This window comes from Capra hircus, chromosome 1, assembly GCF_001704415.2.
Source record: "Capra hircus breed San Clemente chromosome 1, ASM170441v1, whole genome shotgun sequence".
Classification (NCBI taxonomy): domain Eukaryota; kingdom Metazoa; phylum Chordata; class Mammalia; order Artiodactyla; family Bovidae; genus Capra; species Capra hircus.
The window spans coordinates 146,034,163-146,049,686 of record NC_030808.1 but is presented as its reverse complement, the minus strand read 5'-3'; the positions used below and the strand labels follow the sequence as shown (position 1 = coordinate 146,049,686).

Here is a 15,524-nt window from a genome sequence, read left to right as displayed (position 1 = left end):
TGTGTGTCCATGAGCTGCAGGGCTTGGGGAGGTCAGGCCCTAAGTGTGTATATGTATCTGTGTGTATGTGTGTACATTAGCCCCAGGTTTAGGGGAGGGCAGGCTCTGAGTCGTGTGTGTGCCCGTGTATGAGTGTGTTCATGAGCCCTGGGGCTAGGAGAAGCCAGGCCCTGAAGTGTGTGTGTGTGTATCTGTGTAAACGAGCCTGAGTGTGTCTGCATATGTGTCTGTGTACACAAACCTTGGGCTAGGGGAGGCCAGGCCGTGTGTTCGAGCACACACACATGCAGGTGCATCTATGTGGTGTGTGTGTGTGTGTGCGCGCGCGTGCGTGCGTGTGTGTGTGTGTGTGCGCAGGTGTGTCTGTATAGACCATGCATAGGCTGGCTGCCTTTTGGCGAGCTTGGGCCCGCCTGCCCCCTTCCCCTAAAGCTCGGGGTCTGCCCACTGTTGCAGCCACACTCCAAGGCCAGCCAGCTCCCTGTGCATGGGGACTCAGCTTCTGTCCCTCAGCTCCGTGCTGCCCCTCAGTCAAGGAGTGGGCACTGAGACTCTGTGGTCGAGGACCCCGCCCCAACACCCATCTCCATCATGAGCTGTCGCGCCTCTTCCCCCAGCCTCTCCTGCCTGAACAGGGTCAGGAAGGTGCTGACATGGGGCTGGAGCCCACAGGATGCAAGTGAGAGAGTGGCTGACCAGGCACGGCATCCCCGCCTATCGCTGACCTGCCTCTTGTCCCTTTACTCCCATTTCTTGACTGGTCCATGCCCACTGCTTCTCTTCTTTACCTTGAAGGCCTGTACCTTCTCTCCCTTCTGGGATCCTGGGGTGGGATGCTCCCTGGGAGCAGGCACTGCCTCCAGCAGGTCCTGGCCCCCCACTGGAAGGCACTCGAGGGGGGCACTGGGCTCACTCCTGCTCAGGATGTGGGGGGGTCCTCGGTATTCGGACAGGGCCAGGATGTGGTGGCTCTCATCACACACCATCTGCAGCAAAGCCTGAAACAGACAAACATTTCATAAAGAAGGAAAAGAGGCGTGAAGCCTCTCACCATTACTGTCACCCATGAAGGCTCACCAGGCTGCCCCACAGCCTTTGAACAGAGTCCACTGCTCTGACCAAACTTTCCTCCTATAACAGTCAGAGGAAAAGGCAGAGGAACCAGAGATCAACTTGCAAACATCCACTGGGTCACAGAAAAAGCAAGAGAATTCCAGAAAAACATCTACTTAATTGATAAGCTAAAGCCTTTGTGCGGATCACAACAAACTGTGGAAAATTCTTCAAGAAATGGCAATACCAGACCACCTTACCTGCCTCCTGAGAAACCTGTATGCAGGTCAAGAAGCAACTGAACTGGACATGGAACAACGGACTGTTTCCAAATAGGGAAACGAGTATGTCAAGGCTGTATATTGTCACCCTGCTTATTTAACTTACATGCAGAGTACATCACAAGAAATGCCAGGCTGGATGAAGCTCAAGCTGAAATCAAGATTGCAGGAAGAAATAACAATAACTTCAGATATGCAGGTGACACCACCCTTACGGCAGAAAGCGAAGAAGAACTAAAGAGCCTCTTGATGAAAGTGAAAGAAGCGCAAAAGCTGGCTTAAAATTCAACATTCAAAAAACTAAGATCATGGCAGCTGGTCCCGTCACTTCATGGCAAATAGATGGGGGAAAAGTGCAAACAGTGACAGATTTTATTTTCTTCAGCTCCCAAATCAGTGCAAACAGTGACCGTCAGTTCAGTTGAGTCGCTCAGTCCTGTCTGACTCTTTGTGACCCCATGGATTGTAGCACACCAGGCTTTCCTGTCCATCACCAGCTCCCGAAACTTGCTCAAACTCATGTCCATCGAGTTGGTGATGCCATCCAACCATCTCATCCTCTGTGGTTCCCTTCTCCTGCCTTCAATCTTTCCCTGAATCAGGGTCTTTTTCAATGAGTCAGTTCTTCCCATCAGGTGGCCAAAGTATTGGAACTTCAGCTACAGCATTAGTCCTTCCAATGAATATGCAGGACTGATTTCCTTTAGGATTGACTGGTTTGATTTCCTTGCAGTCCAAGGGACTCTCAAGAGTCTTCTCCAACACCACAATTCAAAAGCATTGATTTTTTTTAGCACTCAGCTTTCTTATGTAGCCATGAAATTAAGACACTTGTTCCTTGGAAGAAAAGCTATCACAAACCTAGACAGCATATTAAAAAGCAGAGACATCATTTTGCCAACAAAGGTCTGTATAGTCAAAGCTATGGTTTTTCCAATAATCATATACAGATGTGAGAGTTGGACCATAAAGAAGGCGGAGTGCCAAATAATTGATGCTTTCGAATTACGGTGCTGGAGAAGACTCTAGAGAGTCCCTTGGACAGCAAGGAGATCAAACCAGTCAATCCTAAAGGAAATCAACCGTGAATGTTCATTGGAAGGACTGATGCTGAAGATGAAGCTCCAATACTTTGGCCACCTGACATGAAGAGCTGACTCATTGGAAAAGACCCTGATGCTGGGACAGATTAAAGGCAGGAGGAGAAAGAGGTAACAGAGAATGAGATGGTTGGATGGCATCACTGGTTCAATGGACATGAGTTTGAGCAAGCTCCGGGAGATGGTGAAGGACAGGGAAGCCTAGCGAGCTGCAGTCCATGGGGTTGCAAAGAGTCAGACACGACTCAGCGACTGAACAACCACCACCACCACTGTCAGAGACAAGTGAATTCCCGTGTGAGCTGCTCCGAGAGAGACCCTACAATCCAGCGTCCCGCCTGCTCCCTCAGGTGGACAACTCATTTCAGGGAAATCCACGGCCAGGTCAGCATGATGCCAGGTGGCTCCATGGCTCTCTGGGACCAAAGCTGCCCTCCAGGAGGAAGACCCGAGGGCCACACAGTCACCCGTGCTTCGGCAAAGCACCTGCAGACAGTACCAAGCCGACCACTGACTACTGCAGCCCTCCCGTGCCCCAGGTCGGCCAGAGTCTCCACCACGGGGTCTGTGAGCATAGGAAGGGTCTTCCACACCACTGGAATTTGGAGGGGTGGTTACAGAGCCATGGGATATGGGACACACCTGCCAGCTGTCTGTCCTATCCATAGAAGCTGAGAGCGGAAGGCGGCAGCCCCCACCCAGGGCCGTCCTCCTAGAAGCTGGAGCTACAACATCACATCTGGGTGCCAGGACCGAGCCCATGCCACGCACACACAGGCTCCACAAGGGCACCTTAGGGAAATGCAAAAAGAGCAACTTGGAGGCCTGTGACAGAGGACAACTAGTCACTCAACTATAATAGAAACAGGTTTTCCTCTAATTCTAATGATGTGGCCAAAAAACTGAAATATGCTGGATACCACAATATATGTTTATCTTGAAAGCAGTCATCTTTAACACCCTAAAACAATTTCACATTAAAAAAACAGTGTACATGACACAGAATGGATGCAAACAGCAGCCACAGGAAAGGAGGGGTGGAGCCAGGGAGGGTCAAGTGGACAGGGGGCCCACAGGCCGTGGGTCACATGATGAGAAGCCACATGTTCTGAAAAACACACTGGAAAAGAACAGTGGTGACGAATGAGGTCCTTTGCCCTCGCCACCAGGACCCTCACCAGTGTCCCCAGCTTCAGGACAGGCCGAGCTATGACTGCCTGATGCTCCTGAGACTCAGCCCCAGGGCGAGAGGGCCACACGCCCCAGCTGAGGACAGCGAGGCACGGCGGGGGCAGCCGGCAGGGAACATGGAAGCTGGGCTCCAACTGACAGGATAAGCTGTCTCGGGGTGACCACTCCCGAGTTTCTCTCCTACCACCTCAGCACTTCCGAAAAGGGCTTTGCTGAGTTTGTTTCTTTCTTTCATTTCTAATTCCTAAGTATCAAATACTAAGTGTCAAAGCCTAAGCATAGAACATGGTGATTAACAACCAAATGGCTTCTTTAAAAATTACGAATCCTCATATGAGGTTTCCTGGGTTGGAAATACTAACAGAAATGTGTTTTTAAGGTCTTATATCATATAAAAAGTTGAGGAATATTAAAAAAGAAAAGAAGAAGAAACAGCTACAAGACATTACTTCAACTACAATTCTTACAGGAATAAAAACAGTATCATTTTGAATAGAATTTCAAAGAAAATTTTACTTAACATCAAAATTGTTTTCTTTGTGGACACTTACTACCTGAATAAAACAGGACAATAGGGGCTCTCTGGTAGTCCAGTGGTTAAGAATCCACCTTGCAATGCAAGAGACATGGGTTTGATCCCTGGTTTGGGAAGATCCCAGACGCCGTGGAGCAACTAAGCCCGAGTCCCACAGCTGCTGAGCCAGCACTCTAGAGCACACGAGCCGCAACGACTGAAGGCCTGAAGCCTGCGTGCCTGGAGCCTGGGCTCTGTCGAGAAGCCGCCAGAGCAGCCCATGCCCCACAGCGAACAGTGGCCCCAGCTCGCTGCAGCTGAAGAAAGCTCGCCAGCAGCGAGGAAGACCCAGCACGGCGCTGCAGCTGGAGAAAGCTCGCCAGCAGCGAGGAAGACCCAGCACGGCCAAAGAGAAACAAAAAAAAGGAATAGTGACATATTTACTTATTCAGCCAAGTTTACATCAATGGTTTTGCCATAAAAAGATTTCTAAAGTGAAGACAGAAGAAAACCTGAGAAAAGTTCCCCCCAAATTCTGCCTTTCAGGGCAGGGGAAGCATTAACTGACTTTACTGTGGTCATTTCGCAACACAGACATGTAACTCCTTACGCTGTCATGTGTCAGCTAAGCTGGAAAAATGTTTATATTCTGCCTCCAGGTTAAATCCCTGGACACCGATGGGGTGGCCATCTCTCCTCATCACAGAGAACTAGCTTGACCCGAGAGCTCCTGTGGAGCACAGCTGTGAGAGGCCAACACGGACTCAGCCCTGGGACCCAGGAGCTGCCCAAGGGGTGGCTCAGGGTGACCGACAGGGCTTGCAGAACAGAGACTCACTGGACCCCCTGTCGTTCCCACCATCCTGAGATCAGCAGCAGTGGGAATATGGCAACATCCTGGTGTGCCCGTGGCATGCGATGCCAAACACATGTTCTTTTGGGGCTGTATGAGCAAAGAGCAACCATCTTCCTTCTCAAGAGCAAAGAACAGCACCTCGTGCAAACTCAGGGAAGGATGAAAACACACCTGTGAGCCACGGGCCTGCAGCAGAGCAGGGTGGTTTCTCCTGAGCCTGCAGAGCACAGCCCCTCCTGCCTCTGTGGGTGCCCAGCTGGGGGTGCCCTGGCACAGAGCCCCCAGGTCGTCTCAGGAAAGCCTCCAAGGCCAAATAAACAAGAACCACACCTGCTTCCCAAACAGGGCTGTGAGTTCTAGCACCTGAACTAGACTCAGGACACACATCAAGTTTTGTCTTGAGACTCATGACGACGCTGTGCAGGCAGGCCCAGTGTGTGCTGTGCTGTGACAGGCACTATGGGAGGCGCCGGTCCCCCAAGCATGGCTGTGGCCCCTCCAGTGTAGCAGGGTACCCACCTGGGACAACTGTCCCTATGACCCTCCCAACAGTAGCATCTCTCCTCCCAGAAATACGACACAAGGCACAAAGTCAGAGCAGGGCTGAGGCTCGTACAGGTACTGACCGGCCAGAGGGAAGGCCCCTTGAGCTGGCCTGTCCCCAAAGCCACTACCTTCACTTGCTTCGGATGGACTTCCTTCTCCTTCATGGCGTCCAGCGGCCGTCGGCAGTCCCTGGGGGTGATGAGGGGTGCTGCAGGGCTGGCAGCGGGAGCTTCCAGTCTTCCCGAATCTTGGCTCAGTGGTTCTGCAAACTCCACACCGCCACCTGGAAACACACTGCACAGTCAGGGCTGGACTGGCCCAGAAGTCTAACTTCTCACATGTGCCAAGGAGCACTCAAACACAGCAAAAGACAGAGAGAAACAGAGACAGAGAGTCAGAAGAAAACAGAGTCAAGGCAGCTAACAGAAAACATCAGAAAAACTGACATTCCCGGAGAAGTGACAAGGGCAGTGTCATTCAGAAAGGGGAATAGAAGCCTCACGGGAAAAGGAAGAATCAGAAAACAGAATTCAAACAGTAGGAAGCTTAAGAAGTTCTGAAAATTCTCTTGGATACGAGAACAAGAATACAAAGATGTGGAAAAAGAGAAAATAAAGTTTTAAGTCCAGGAGGTCCAACATGTAGTCAATAAGAACGAAGACGACAGAAGAGAGGAAGCTCAGGGGAGACAACCCAGGGAGTAAGAGGCATTCTCAGGTGGATGACATGCTCTGGGGCCAGGAGCTACACCCACCACATCCAGGCCCAGGACCACAGGCTCCAAACTCTGCAGGAACCTGCCTGCCTGCCCGCCCACAGTCAAGCCCAAGCCTCAAATCAGGAAGATGTCAACGTTTGTACAAAAAGCACCTTGCACACACTTTTCTCCAGAAACTTGAAGAGAACAGAAGGACAAGGGGTCTGATCCGAGGCAAGGACCACATCCACAACATGGGGAAGGCCGTGGAGGGCAGCGCACAGCCGCACTTGGACACATGTCCTTGAAGTGCAGGCTCTCTTGGCTGGTGATGGGGCAGAGGGTGCAGGATGGGCTTGCAGGGATCAGGGCAGGATGTGGGCGGGGTTGTTGCCAGGAGGCGGAGACCTGTCAATTTAACTAGAAGCTGTGATTTAGGAACAAACACTAGAGTGAACTTCTGAAAGCTGAATGTGGCGTCCTCAGGACAGTGGACAAGAGGCTGCATGGCGATGTACCTTGCAGCCGCTCACACTGTTACATCGCGCAGCTGCTGCCGGGGAGAAGCAAGAGCGTCAGCTGGAAAGAGCTGGCCCCCAGCTGCGAATGCTGACACGGCCTCGATCCAGACTTCATCGCTGCCCTGTCATCAAAAGCACCCCGGGAGCCAAGGAGGACTTCATTAAAACGTCAAAACACCTTGCGGTAACTCACTTATAAAAATGTAACAATTATATAAGAAAGTGTGAGGTTAGGGAGCCATGGTGCAGTGACCACTGCTGTGACGATACAGGCAGGACCACCAAGAACCATCGATAGAGGCTAAGTGGATCTGAACATGAGAAGAGACCATTCCAAGGTCTTGAGAACCTACCCAGGACACTGGGCTGTTCAGAAGGAACAAGATGCAGACTGGCAATATGACCACAGGATCTGAGCTGATCTGCAGGAAGAGCGCGGCACCATTACTGTGCTTCCGATTCCCTCAGAGACACTGTTACATGCTCACACACGCCAACAGGCCTGCCGAGGACCTCAGGGATCCTCATGGCCGGAGCTCTGTGCCTGGCACCTGGCCTGCCTTCCAGTCTCCACCCTGCAAAGGACATCTGGATTCATGGTGCTGGCCGCTGCTAGTTTCTGTAAAGGGCACTAACAGGACAAAACCTCAGGAACGTCTGTGGACTAGATGCTGCCCCAAGGGGGACGTCCTGACGTGAGTACAGTGCTGTGGACTGGACCCCACGAAATACATGTGACCTTCTCAGGAATAAAATGGCTTCAGGTCCTCAAGTAACAGAACACAAACCCGGGGGGAGACAGAGACAGATGCAGAGACACAGAGACGCGGGCCAGTCTATGCTATGAAACTGTGAAAACAAAGTTTGTGGCTGACTCACTTTTTCCATCGCTTTTTCCTTCTAACCCGAGAGGAGGTGATCTTGACTTTTCTTGAGAATCAAGAGATGTTATGATAAAATCTTCAACATCTTTCTCCTGTTCAAACACACAGATTTTTAAATGGTCACAAAATGATGTTTTATACCACAGAATTGAACTTGCCAGATGGAAACTTTCTAAGACCTGAATTTATCACCTTCCCACAAAGAACTCAAACAAAAAAGGGTTCAAAGCTGGTGGACACAAGGTCATAATATTTGTTTTAATCAAACTCATCTACAGTTCTCCAGGAATATTTTAAAGGTGTCACTGGCAAGTATTTCAGATTTTTTAAATTTTGCACGATGTGTGGTAGCATATGGATATGAAATGGGAGCATATGGATATGGAATGGTAATACACGGATACTTCAAACTGCATGTATCCTATAATTTTCATCTAATCCATGATACACAGATCTCAAAACTATGTTCGATAAAATATAATCTAACCCCAAAATAATATGTTGAAGTGTCCTTGAAACTGATTACATTATATGTAGAGCCTGTGAAACATGAAATACAACTGAACATAAACCTAAAAAACATATTCTAGACTAAGAGCTGATATGCAGACCACGCATGAAGATGGGTTTGTGACTACACTTCCCAAAGCCAGTGTGACTTAGCCAACTCAGGCATGCAGTGGATCTGAGTAAGACTAATGCATTTCATGTACTGTAAAAAACAACCCAAGTGCTCTGGATGTTCCTATTATAGATTTGGGTCCGTCCTGCAGAACGCTGACTGTCCCTACACTGCTGACCAAGGGAGTGCCAACTGCTCACCCACGCCTGGCCAGATGGCCACCTCAAGAGGTGAGCCAACAATGGCTGCAGCTGTGACTCCACCGGCCACAGAAACACAGCCCAGTGTGAACAAACTGGCCTTCAGCACATGGACCCAGATCAGGACTTACCACAGGCACCCGCTGAGCATGGTGGTCCGCAGAGGGAGCGCTGTCTGCAGCCAATGGAGACCCTACCCACTTAGGGGCTGTTCCTGCAGCTGACTCGCCCGGGTAACAAAGCTGCCCCGACTGAGCAGCCTGGAGCAGGTGGGTGCTTGTCCCATCCCAAAGCGAGGTGTCCAGGCTGTGCAGGCTCAGGGCATCTGAGCAGGGTGTCAGGGGCAGGCTGGGCGGGGGCTCAAGGGTTGAGTCCTCCCTGACAACCTCAGGGGAGCTCCAGGGGGACAGGTCCATCGTCTTGAGCACATTCTTCAAGGGCTTGGACCCCTGGGAGCAGGTGAGGCCCCGGGAGCGCCCACGCAGGTGGCCCTGCAAGCAGAGTGACCTGTCCCGCAAAGTGACCGGCTCTCCCGCGGGAGCATCTGGCTCATTTCTTATCAATGAATCTGAATTTCCAGTGACCTCAGCTAGATCCCATAAGATGTTAAATGTATCAATAGGAGGTGATTTGTCAGTTTCTTCACGGTTATCAGAACCATCACTCAAACCATCTTCTAAAGCACATGGGGATGCCAATGCCTGCTGATATTTAAAGTCCTCCATCTCGATGTTTTGGAAGCTCATGGAACACACCAGATGGTTCAGGTTTTCTTGAAGTTGTTTCACCTGAGCTATGAGATCAACTTTCTGTAGCCGACAATCTTCCAGTAGTTTTCCCTTATCCTGCAGGTAAGGAAGAACACACATATAGTAAAATGACTGGATTTCATGCTGTCACATTTGCCTGTGATTTATGAGCCAGTTTCAGAGCCTGTCTGAACAATTAAGGATGTGGTTCCACAATGAGCCCTTTGTCCTTCTAGACTCTTTAAGATTTTAAGCTTTTAAAAATCCCACGAAGGGCTCAAAGCTTAAAACTTGTTCCCTAAGGTAACCATTGGAGACAGTCTGGAAGGATGGTAGGGCAGGCAGCACCAGGGGCCCCTTTCCCACCTGGAAGACAGCCACACTGGCAGAACATGTCCAATACGACTATTCTGGAAGTCTGCAGTCTATTGAAGGACTAGAGGGTAACCGCTCTCAGCTCTTAGCACAGAAGCACTACCCAACCCCCACTCCAGGGCCTGGGGGCAGCTGTGCACGTGCCCTGAAGCATCCGCAGGAAGCAGGGCGGGCTGCTCTCTGAAAACTGGGAGTGGCGCTCTGACTGCTGCTCCTGATCAGAGGAGCAGAGACAGCCAGCCTGCTGCACCTGCCCACCTGGCGAAAATGACTTCCAAGGGATTGAAAGGACTGGTGCCCTCTTATGCCTACCAAAGTGTTTTCCTCTTTGGGGAAAAACTGTAAACTAGGACATTCAAAAACAACTGCATATGCAGAGGAAATTATAAAGTGACTACATGTGCCTTGGAAAAAGCAATAGGCTCAGAAAAGACCTGAGAACCCAAGTTTATATCTCACGCTGATCCTCTGCACAGAGACATCAATCCAAAATAAAAATAACAACCCCACAAGAACAACAACAACAGAAACAAATACTGAGAAGGAAGGAGACTACGATTTCTAGGTTTACATTAGTAAGATTAAAAAGGTTCAGTGTTCAACAGTAACAACAAAAATCACCAAAAAAAAAAAAAAAGGAAATAGGAAAGTATAGATCCTGCACAGGAAAAAGCATGTCTACAGAAATCATCCTTGAAAAAGACTCGATGGTGAATGAATAAAGACTTTAACTGTCTTAAAGATGCTCAAAGAACTAAGGAAAATATGAAGAAAGTGTAAAAAAAAATTATGAACAAAACAGAAACATCAATAAAGAAAAAAGAAATCACAAAGAAATTCTGGAGTTGAAAACTATAATAACTGAAATTTAAAACTCACTAAAGGGATTCAATGGAGAAGGAAATGGCAACCCACTCCAGTGTTCTTGCCTGGAGAATCCCAGGGACGGGGGAGCCTGGTGGGCTGCCATCTCTGGGGTTGCAGAGTCGGATACAACTGAAGCGACTTAGCAGCAAAGGGATTCAAAGGTAGATCTGAGAAGGCAGAAGAAAGAATTAGTGAACGTGAAGACAGAATGACGGAAGTTACCAAGGCCAGGAAGGAGGTTGAGAAAAGTAAACAGAGCCTCAGGTAGCTGTGGGACACCACTCAACAAGCCAATAGACACACCAATGGAGTCCCAGAAGAAGGGAGAGAGGGGGAGGCAAAGAGAACAAACAGGGACATAATGAATGACCTTTCCAAATCTGATGAACGATATGAACATAAGTACCCAGGAAACTCAACCAACTCCAAGTAAGATGAACTCAGACAGACTGACACTAGGACATGTCATAATCAAACTCACACAAAGCCAAAGTGAGACTCTTGAAAACAGCAAGAGAGAAGTGACTCGTTGTATACAAAGATCATCAGTAAGAGTATCAACAGATCTCTCCACCAGAAACTTTGAAGGCCAGAAGACAGTGGGTCTGTATATTCAAAAGGCTAGAAGATGAACAACTGTCAACTAAGAACCCTAAATCCAGCAAGACTCCTTCAAGAGGAAGTGAGAAATAAGACATTCCCAGATAAACAAATGTTGAGGGAGGTTGTTACCACTAAGTCCTGCCCAGTAAGGAATGTTCAAGAGAGTTGTTTAGTTGCTAAGCCCACCAGACTGCTCTGTCCATGGGATTTCCCAGGCAAGAATATCGGAGTAGGTTGCCATCTCCTTCTCCAGGGGATCTTCCTCACTCAGGGACTGAACCTGCGTCTCCTGCGCTGGCAGGCAGATCCTTTTCCTGAGCCACCAGGGAAGCCCCCATTCAAGAGAGCCCTGCAGCGGGAATGAAAGAGCCCTAGACAGTAACGCAAAGCTGTACACAGATAGAAGGATCTCATTGGGTAAACACACGGGCAGTTATAAAGTCTAACATTACTGTAACAATGGTCTCTAACTGCATTTTTTGTTTTCATCCTGATTTAAAAGACATATATATTCTTAAGTTATTAATCTAAAAGTTAGCATTACTGTAACTTTAGTTTCTCACTCCACATGTGTTTTCTACACAATTTAAGAGATTAATGCAATGAAAGGAATTATTAGTTTATGTTTTGAGGCACACAGTTATAAAGATGTCTTTTTATTACATCAAAAATCAAAAGGAGTGGGGATGGAACTAAAAGGAACAGAGTTTACGTGTTATTAAACTTAAGCTGGTATAGATGCAAATCAGTATTTTGTGTTAGGATGCTAATTGTGAAAACAGCAACAGAACATACACAAAGAGAAATCAATTAAATGCAAGAAAAGACAGTAATGTAGGAAATGAGGGATCAAAAAGAGCTATAAGGCATAAAGAAAACAGCAAAATGGCAAAAGCACAGGATTCCTTATCAGTAACAACTTTACATATAAGTGACTAAAGCTCTCCAAAGACAGAGACTTGCAGAATGGATAAGAACACATGATCCAACTCTCGGGCTGGCCAAAGGGCCATTCGCTGTTTCCCTTGAGACGGCTCCTGCTTAGTTGTGTTTAACAGCATTCGAAACAATTTTGTTAAACCGTATTGTGACTGTGTCATATCAGCATGCATTTTTAATAAAACATCAAAATTGGTGAGTTTTTGTGTGGCCATTTTAAGATGGAAGAAAAGCAACATTTTTGGCATACTATGCTTTATTATTTCAAGAAAGATAAAAATGCAATTGAAAAGCAACAGATTTGTTCAGTGTATGGAGACCACGCTGTGACTGATCAAACGTGTCAAAAGCGGTGACATTTCATACTGGACATTTCTCACTGAGCGATGCTCCAAGGTCAAGCAGACCAGTTGAAGTTGTTACCAATCAGAGATATTAATTGAGACCAAGCAACATTGATTCATGGGGTTACAAAGAGGACACGACTAAGTGACTGAACTGAACTGAACATTATACCATGCAGTAGGTAGCCGACGTACTCAAAATATCCAAATCAAGTGTTGAAAATCATTCGCACCAGCTGGGTTATGTTAATTGCTTTGATGTTTGGGCTCCACATTAGTTAAGTGGAAAGAACCTTCTTGACCATACTTCCGCCACATGTGATTCTTAAACGTAACAAAAATGTTTCATTTTTAAAACAAATTGTGACAGGCAATGAAAAGTAGATACTGTACAATAATGTGTAATGGAAGAGATCATAGGGCTAGTGAAATGAACCACCACCAACTACACCAAAGGCTGTCTTCATCCAAAGAAAGTAATGTTGGGTATATGGCGGGATGGGAAGGTAGTCATTTATCATGAGCTCCTTCCAGAAAAACCAAAGAATAAATTCCAACAAGTACTGCTCCCAATTAGACCAACTGAAAGTGGCACTCAACGAAAATCAGTCCAAAATTAGTCAAGAGAAAAGTCACAGCCTTCCATCAGGATAAGCAAGACCACATGTTTCCTTGATGACCACACAAAAACTGTTACAGACTGGGAAGCTCCAATCATTCACTGTATCCAGCAGACATTCCACCCTTGGATTTCCATTCATTTCAGTCTACAAAACTCTCTTAAAGGAAAAAATTTCAGTTTCATGGAAGAATTTAAAAGGCAACTTTTAAAAGATAAAAACTTGGGAAGATGGAATTAGGAAGTTGCCTGAAAAATGGCAGAAGGTACTACATTGTTCAATAAAGTTCTTAGTGAGGATGAAAAATGCTTCTTTTATATTAACTTTAAAACCTAAGGAACACTGCGGTCAATTCAATACAGGCTGTCCGCAGCAGTTCACTTTAAACCCAAAGACACAAACAGGTTGAAAATAAAAGGATAAGAAAAGATATTCCATGCAAACAGTAACCAAAGAAGAGCAGGTGACCCTTTCAATATCAGACAAAATAAATTTAAGCCAATAAAAGTTATAAGAGACAAAGAAGGAGATTGAATCAATAATAAGAAACCTCCCTATGAAACAAAGCACTGGACCTGATGCCTTTGCTGCTGAATTCCATCAAACATGTAAAGAAATACTATCATGGTGAATTCCACCAAACATGTAAAGAATTACTATCGATTCTTCTCAAACTTCTCTAGCAAGCTGAAAAGGAGGAAGCACCAGGCCCAGATGAGTTCACTGGTGAATTCTACCGAACATTTAAGAAAGAAATTATACCGATTCTTTGCAGTCTCTTTCCTAGCACAGAAGCAAAGGGAATGCCTCCTGATTCATTCTATGAGGCCTGCATTACCTTAAAGCCAAAGATACTACAAAAAATGAAAACTATAAATCAACATCCCTTATATTTATGCAAAAATTCTTAACAAAATAATGGCAAATCAAATTCAATAGGATATTAAAGGGGTTATACATAATTAAGTGGTAGTTATTCCTTAAATTCTACATAGGAAAATCAGTCAATGTAATATGGTACATTAACAAAAAAAAAGGAAGAAAAAGTCACATATCACGTCATTTGATGCAGAAAAAGCATTGGACAAAATCGAATACCCTTTCACAACATTCAATTCAGCATACTAGAAGCAAAAGGAAACTATGTTAACACATAAAAGCCACACAAGAAACCCACAGTGAACACCATACTCAAGGACGAAAAACTGAAAGCTTTTCCTCTAGGATAAGGAACAAAGAAAGGATGCCCAATTCCCTTCAACACAGTACTAAAAATCCTAGCCAGAGCAATTAGACAAGAGAAAGAAATAAAGGGCATCCAAACTGGAAAGGGAGAAGTAAAATGATCTATATTCAAAGATGATACGATCCTACATGTAGAAAACCTAAAGATTCCCCAAAGAAACTGTTAGAACCAATGCAGGAATTCAGTAAAATTGCAAGATACAAAGTCAGCATATAAAGTCAGCTGCATTTCTATACAGGAACTATCTGAAAAGAAAATTAAAACAATTCCATTTATGACAACAACAACAGAAAGAAGAAAGGAAAAATTAACCAAGAATTTATCAAGTAGGTGAAAGACTTGTACAATGGAACTACAGATACTGTTAAAAGAAATTAAAGAGGACATAAATAAGTGGAAATATGTCTCATGGCTATGGATTTAAAGGCTTGGTATTAAAATTAAAATGTGTGTCAATACCACCCAAAGCATTCTACATATGCAAAGCTGTTCTATCAAAATTCCAAAGACCTTTTTTTACAGAAATTAAAAAACCCATTCTGAAATTCATAAGGTGTTTTAAAGGACCCTGAACAGCCAAAATAATCTAACAAGAACAAAACTGAAGGACTCAGTACTTCTTGACTGTAAAATTTATGACAAAGCTATAATAATCAAAACAGTGTCAGATTCACATAAAAACAGACATAGGAACTAGTACAGAAAGCCTAGAAATAGACATTTGCATATACTATTAAATGATTTTTGACAATGGTGCTAAGATCCTTCAGTGGAAAAGGACAGTCTTTTCACAAATGATGCTGGGAATATAGGACATTAACATGCAAAAGAATGAAGTTGGACCCTTACCTAAAACCACATATAAAAATTAACCCCAAATAGATCAAAGACATAAAACTATCACACTCTGAGAAGAAAACATGGCAAAAACGTCACGATGCTGAATTTGGCAACGATTGCCTGTATATTACACCAAAGATATCGGACAGATAAAAGACAAACTGGACTTGATGACATTTTTAAAATTTGTGCATCAAAAGACACTGTCCACAGAATAAAAATGCAACACACGAAACGGGAAAAAATATTTACAAATCATACACCTGATAATACATGGGATCTTCATTATTTAACCAATACTTTAGTCACCTGTTGTAAAGAACTGACTAAGTGGAAAGACCCTGATGCTAGTAAGGATTGAAGGCAAAAGGAGAAGAAGGTGGCAGAGGATGAGATGATTAGATAGCATCACCGACTCAACGGACATGAACTTGAGCAAACTCCAGGAGATAGTGGAGAAAAGGGAAGCGGGGTGT

The 15,524-nt window shown here is 45.8% G+C and overlaps 1 protein-coding gene across 9 annotated transcripts in view; it reads right to left on the bottom strand.

Annotated features, from left to right (window-relative positions):
• The window catches only part of PCNT (pericentrin), a 106,569-nt gene that overhangs the window by 22,674 nt on the left and 68,371 nt on the right, over positions 1 to 15,524 (bottom strand). For all 9 annotated transcript variants that reach the window (XM_018052426.1, XM_018052438.1, XM_018052480.1 and 6 more), the window contains 4 exons: positions 8,597 to 9,310; positions 7,639 to 7,735; positions 5,670 to 5,824; positions 804 to 998 (listed from right to left, as the gene is read on the bottom strand). In XM_018052426.1, coding sequence (XP_017907915.1) covers positions 804 to 998; positions 5,670 to 5,824; positions 7,639 to 7,735; positions 8,597 to 9,310 — 1,161 coding nt within the window. The remainder of the gene's footprint in view (positions 1 to 803; positions 999 to 5,669; positions 5,825 to 7,638; positions 7,736 to 8,596; positions 9,311 to 15,524) is intronic.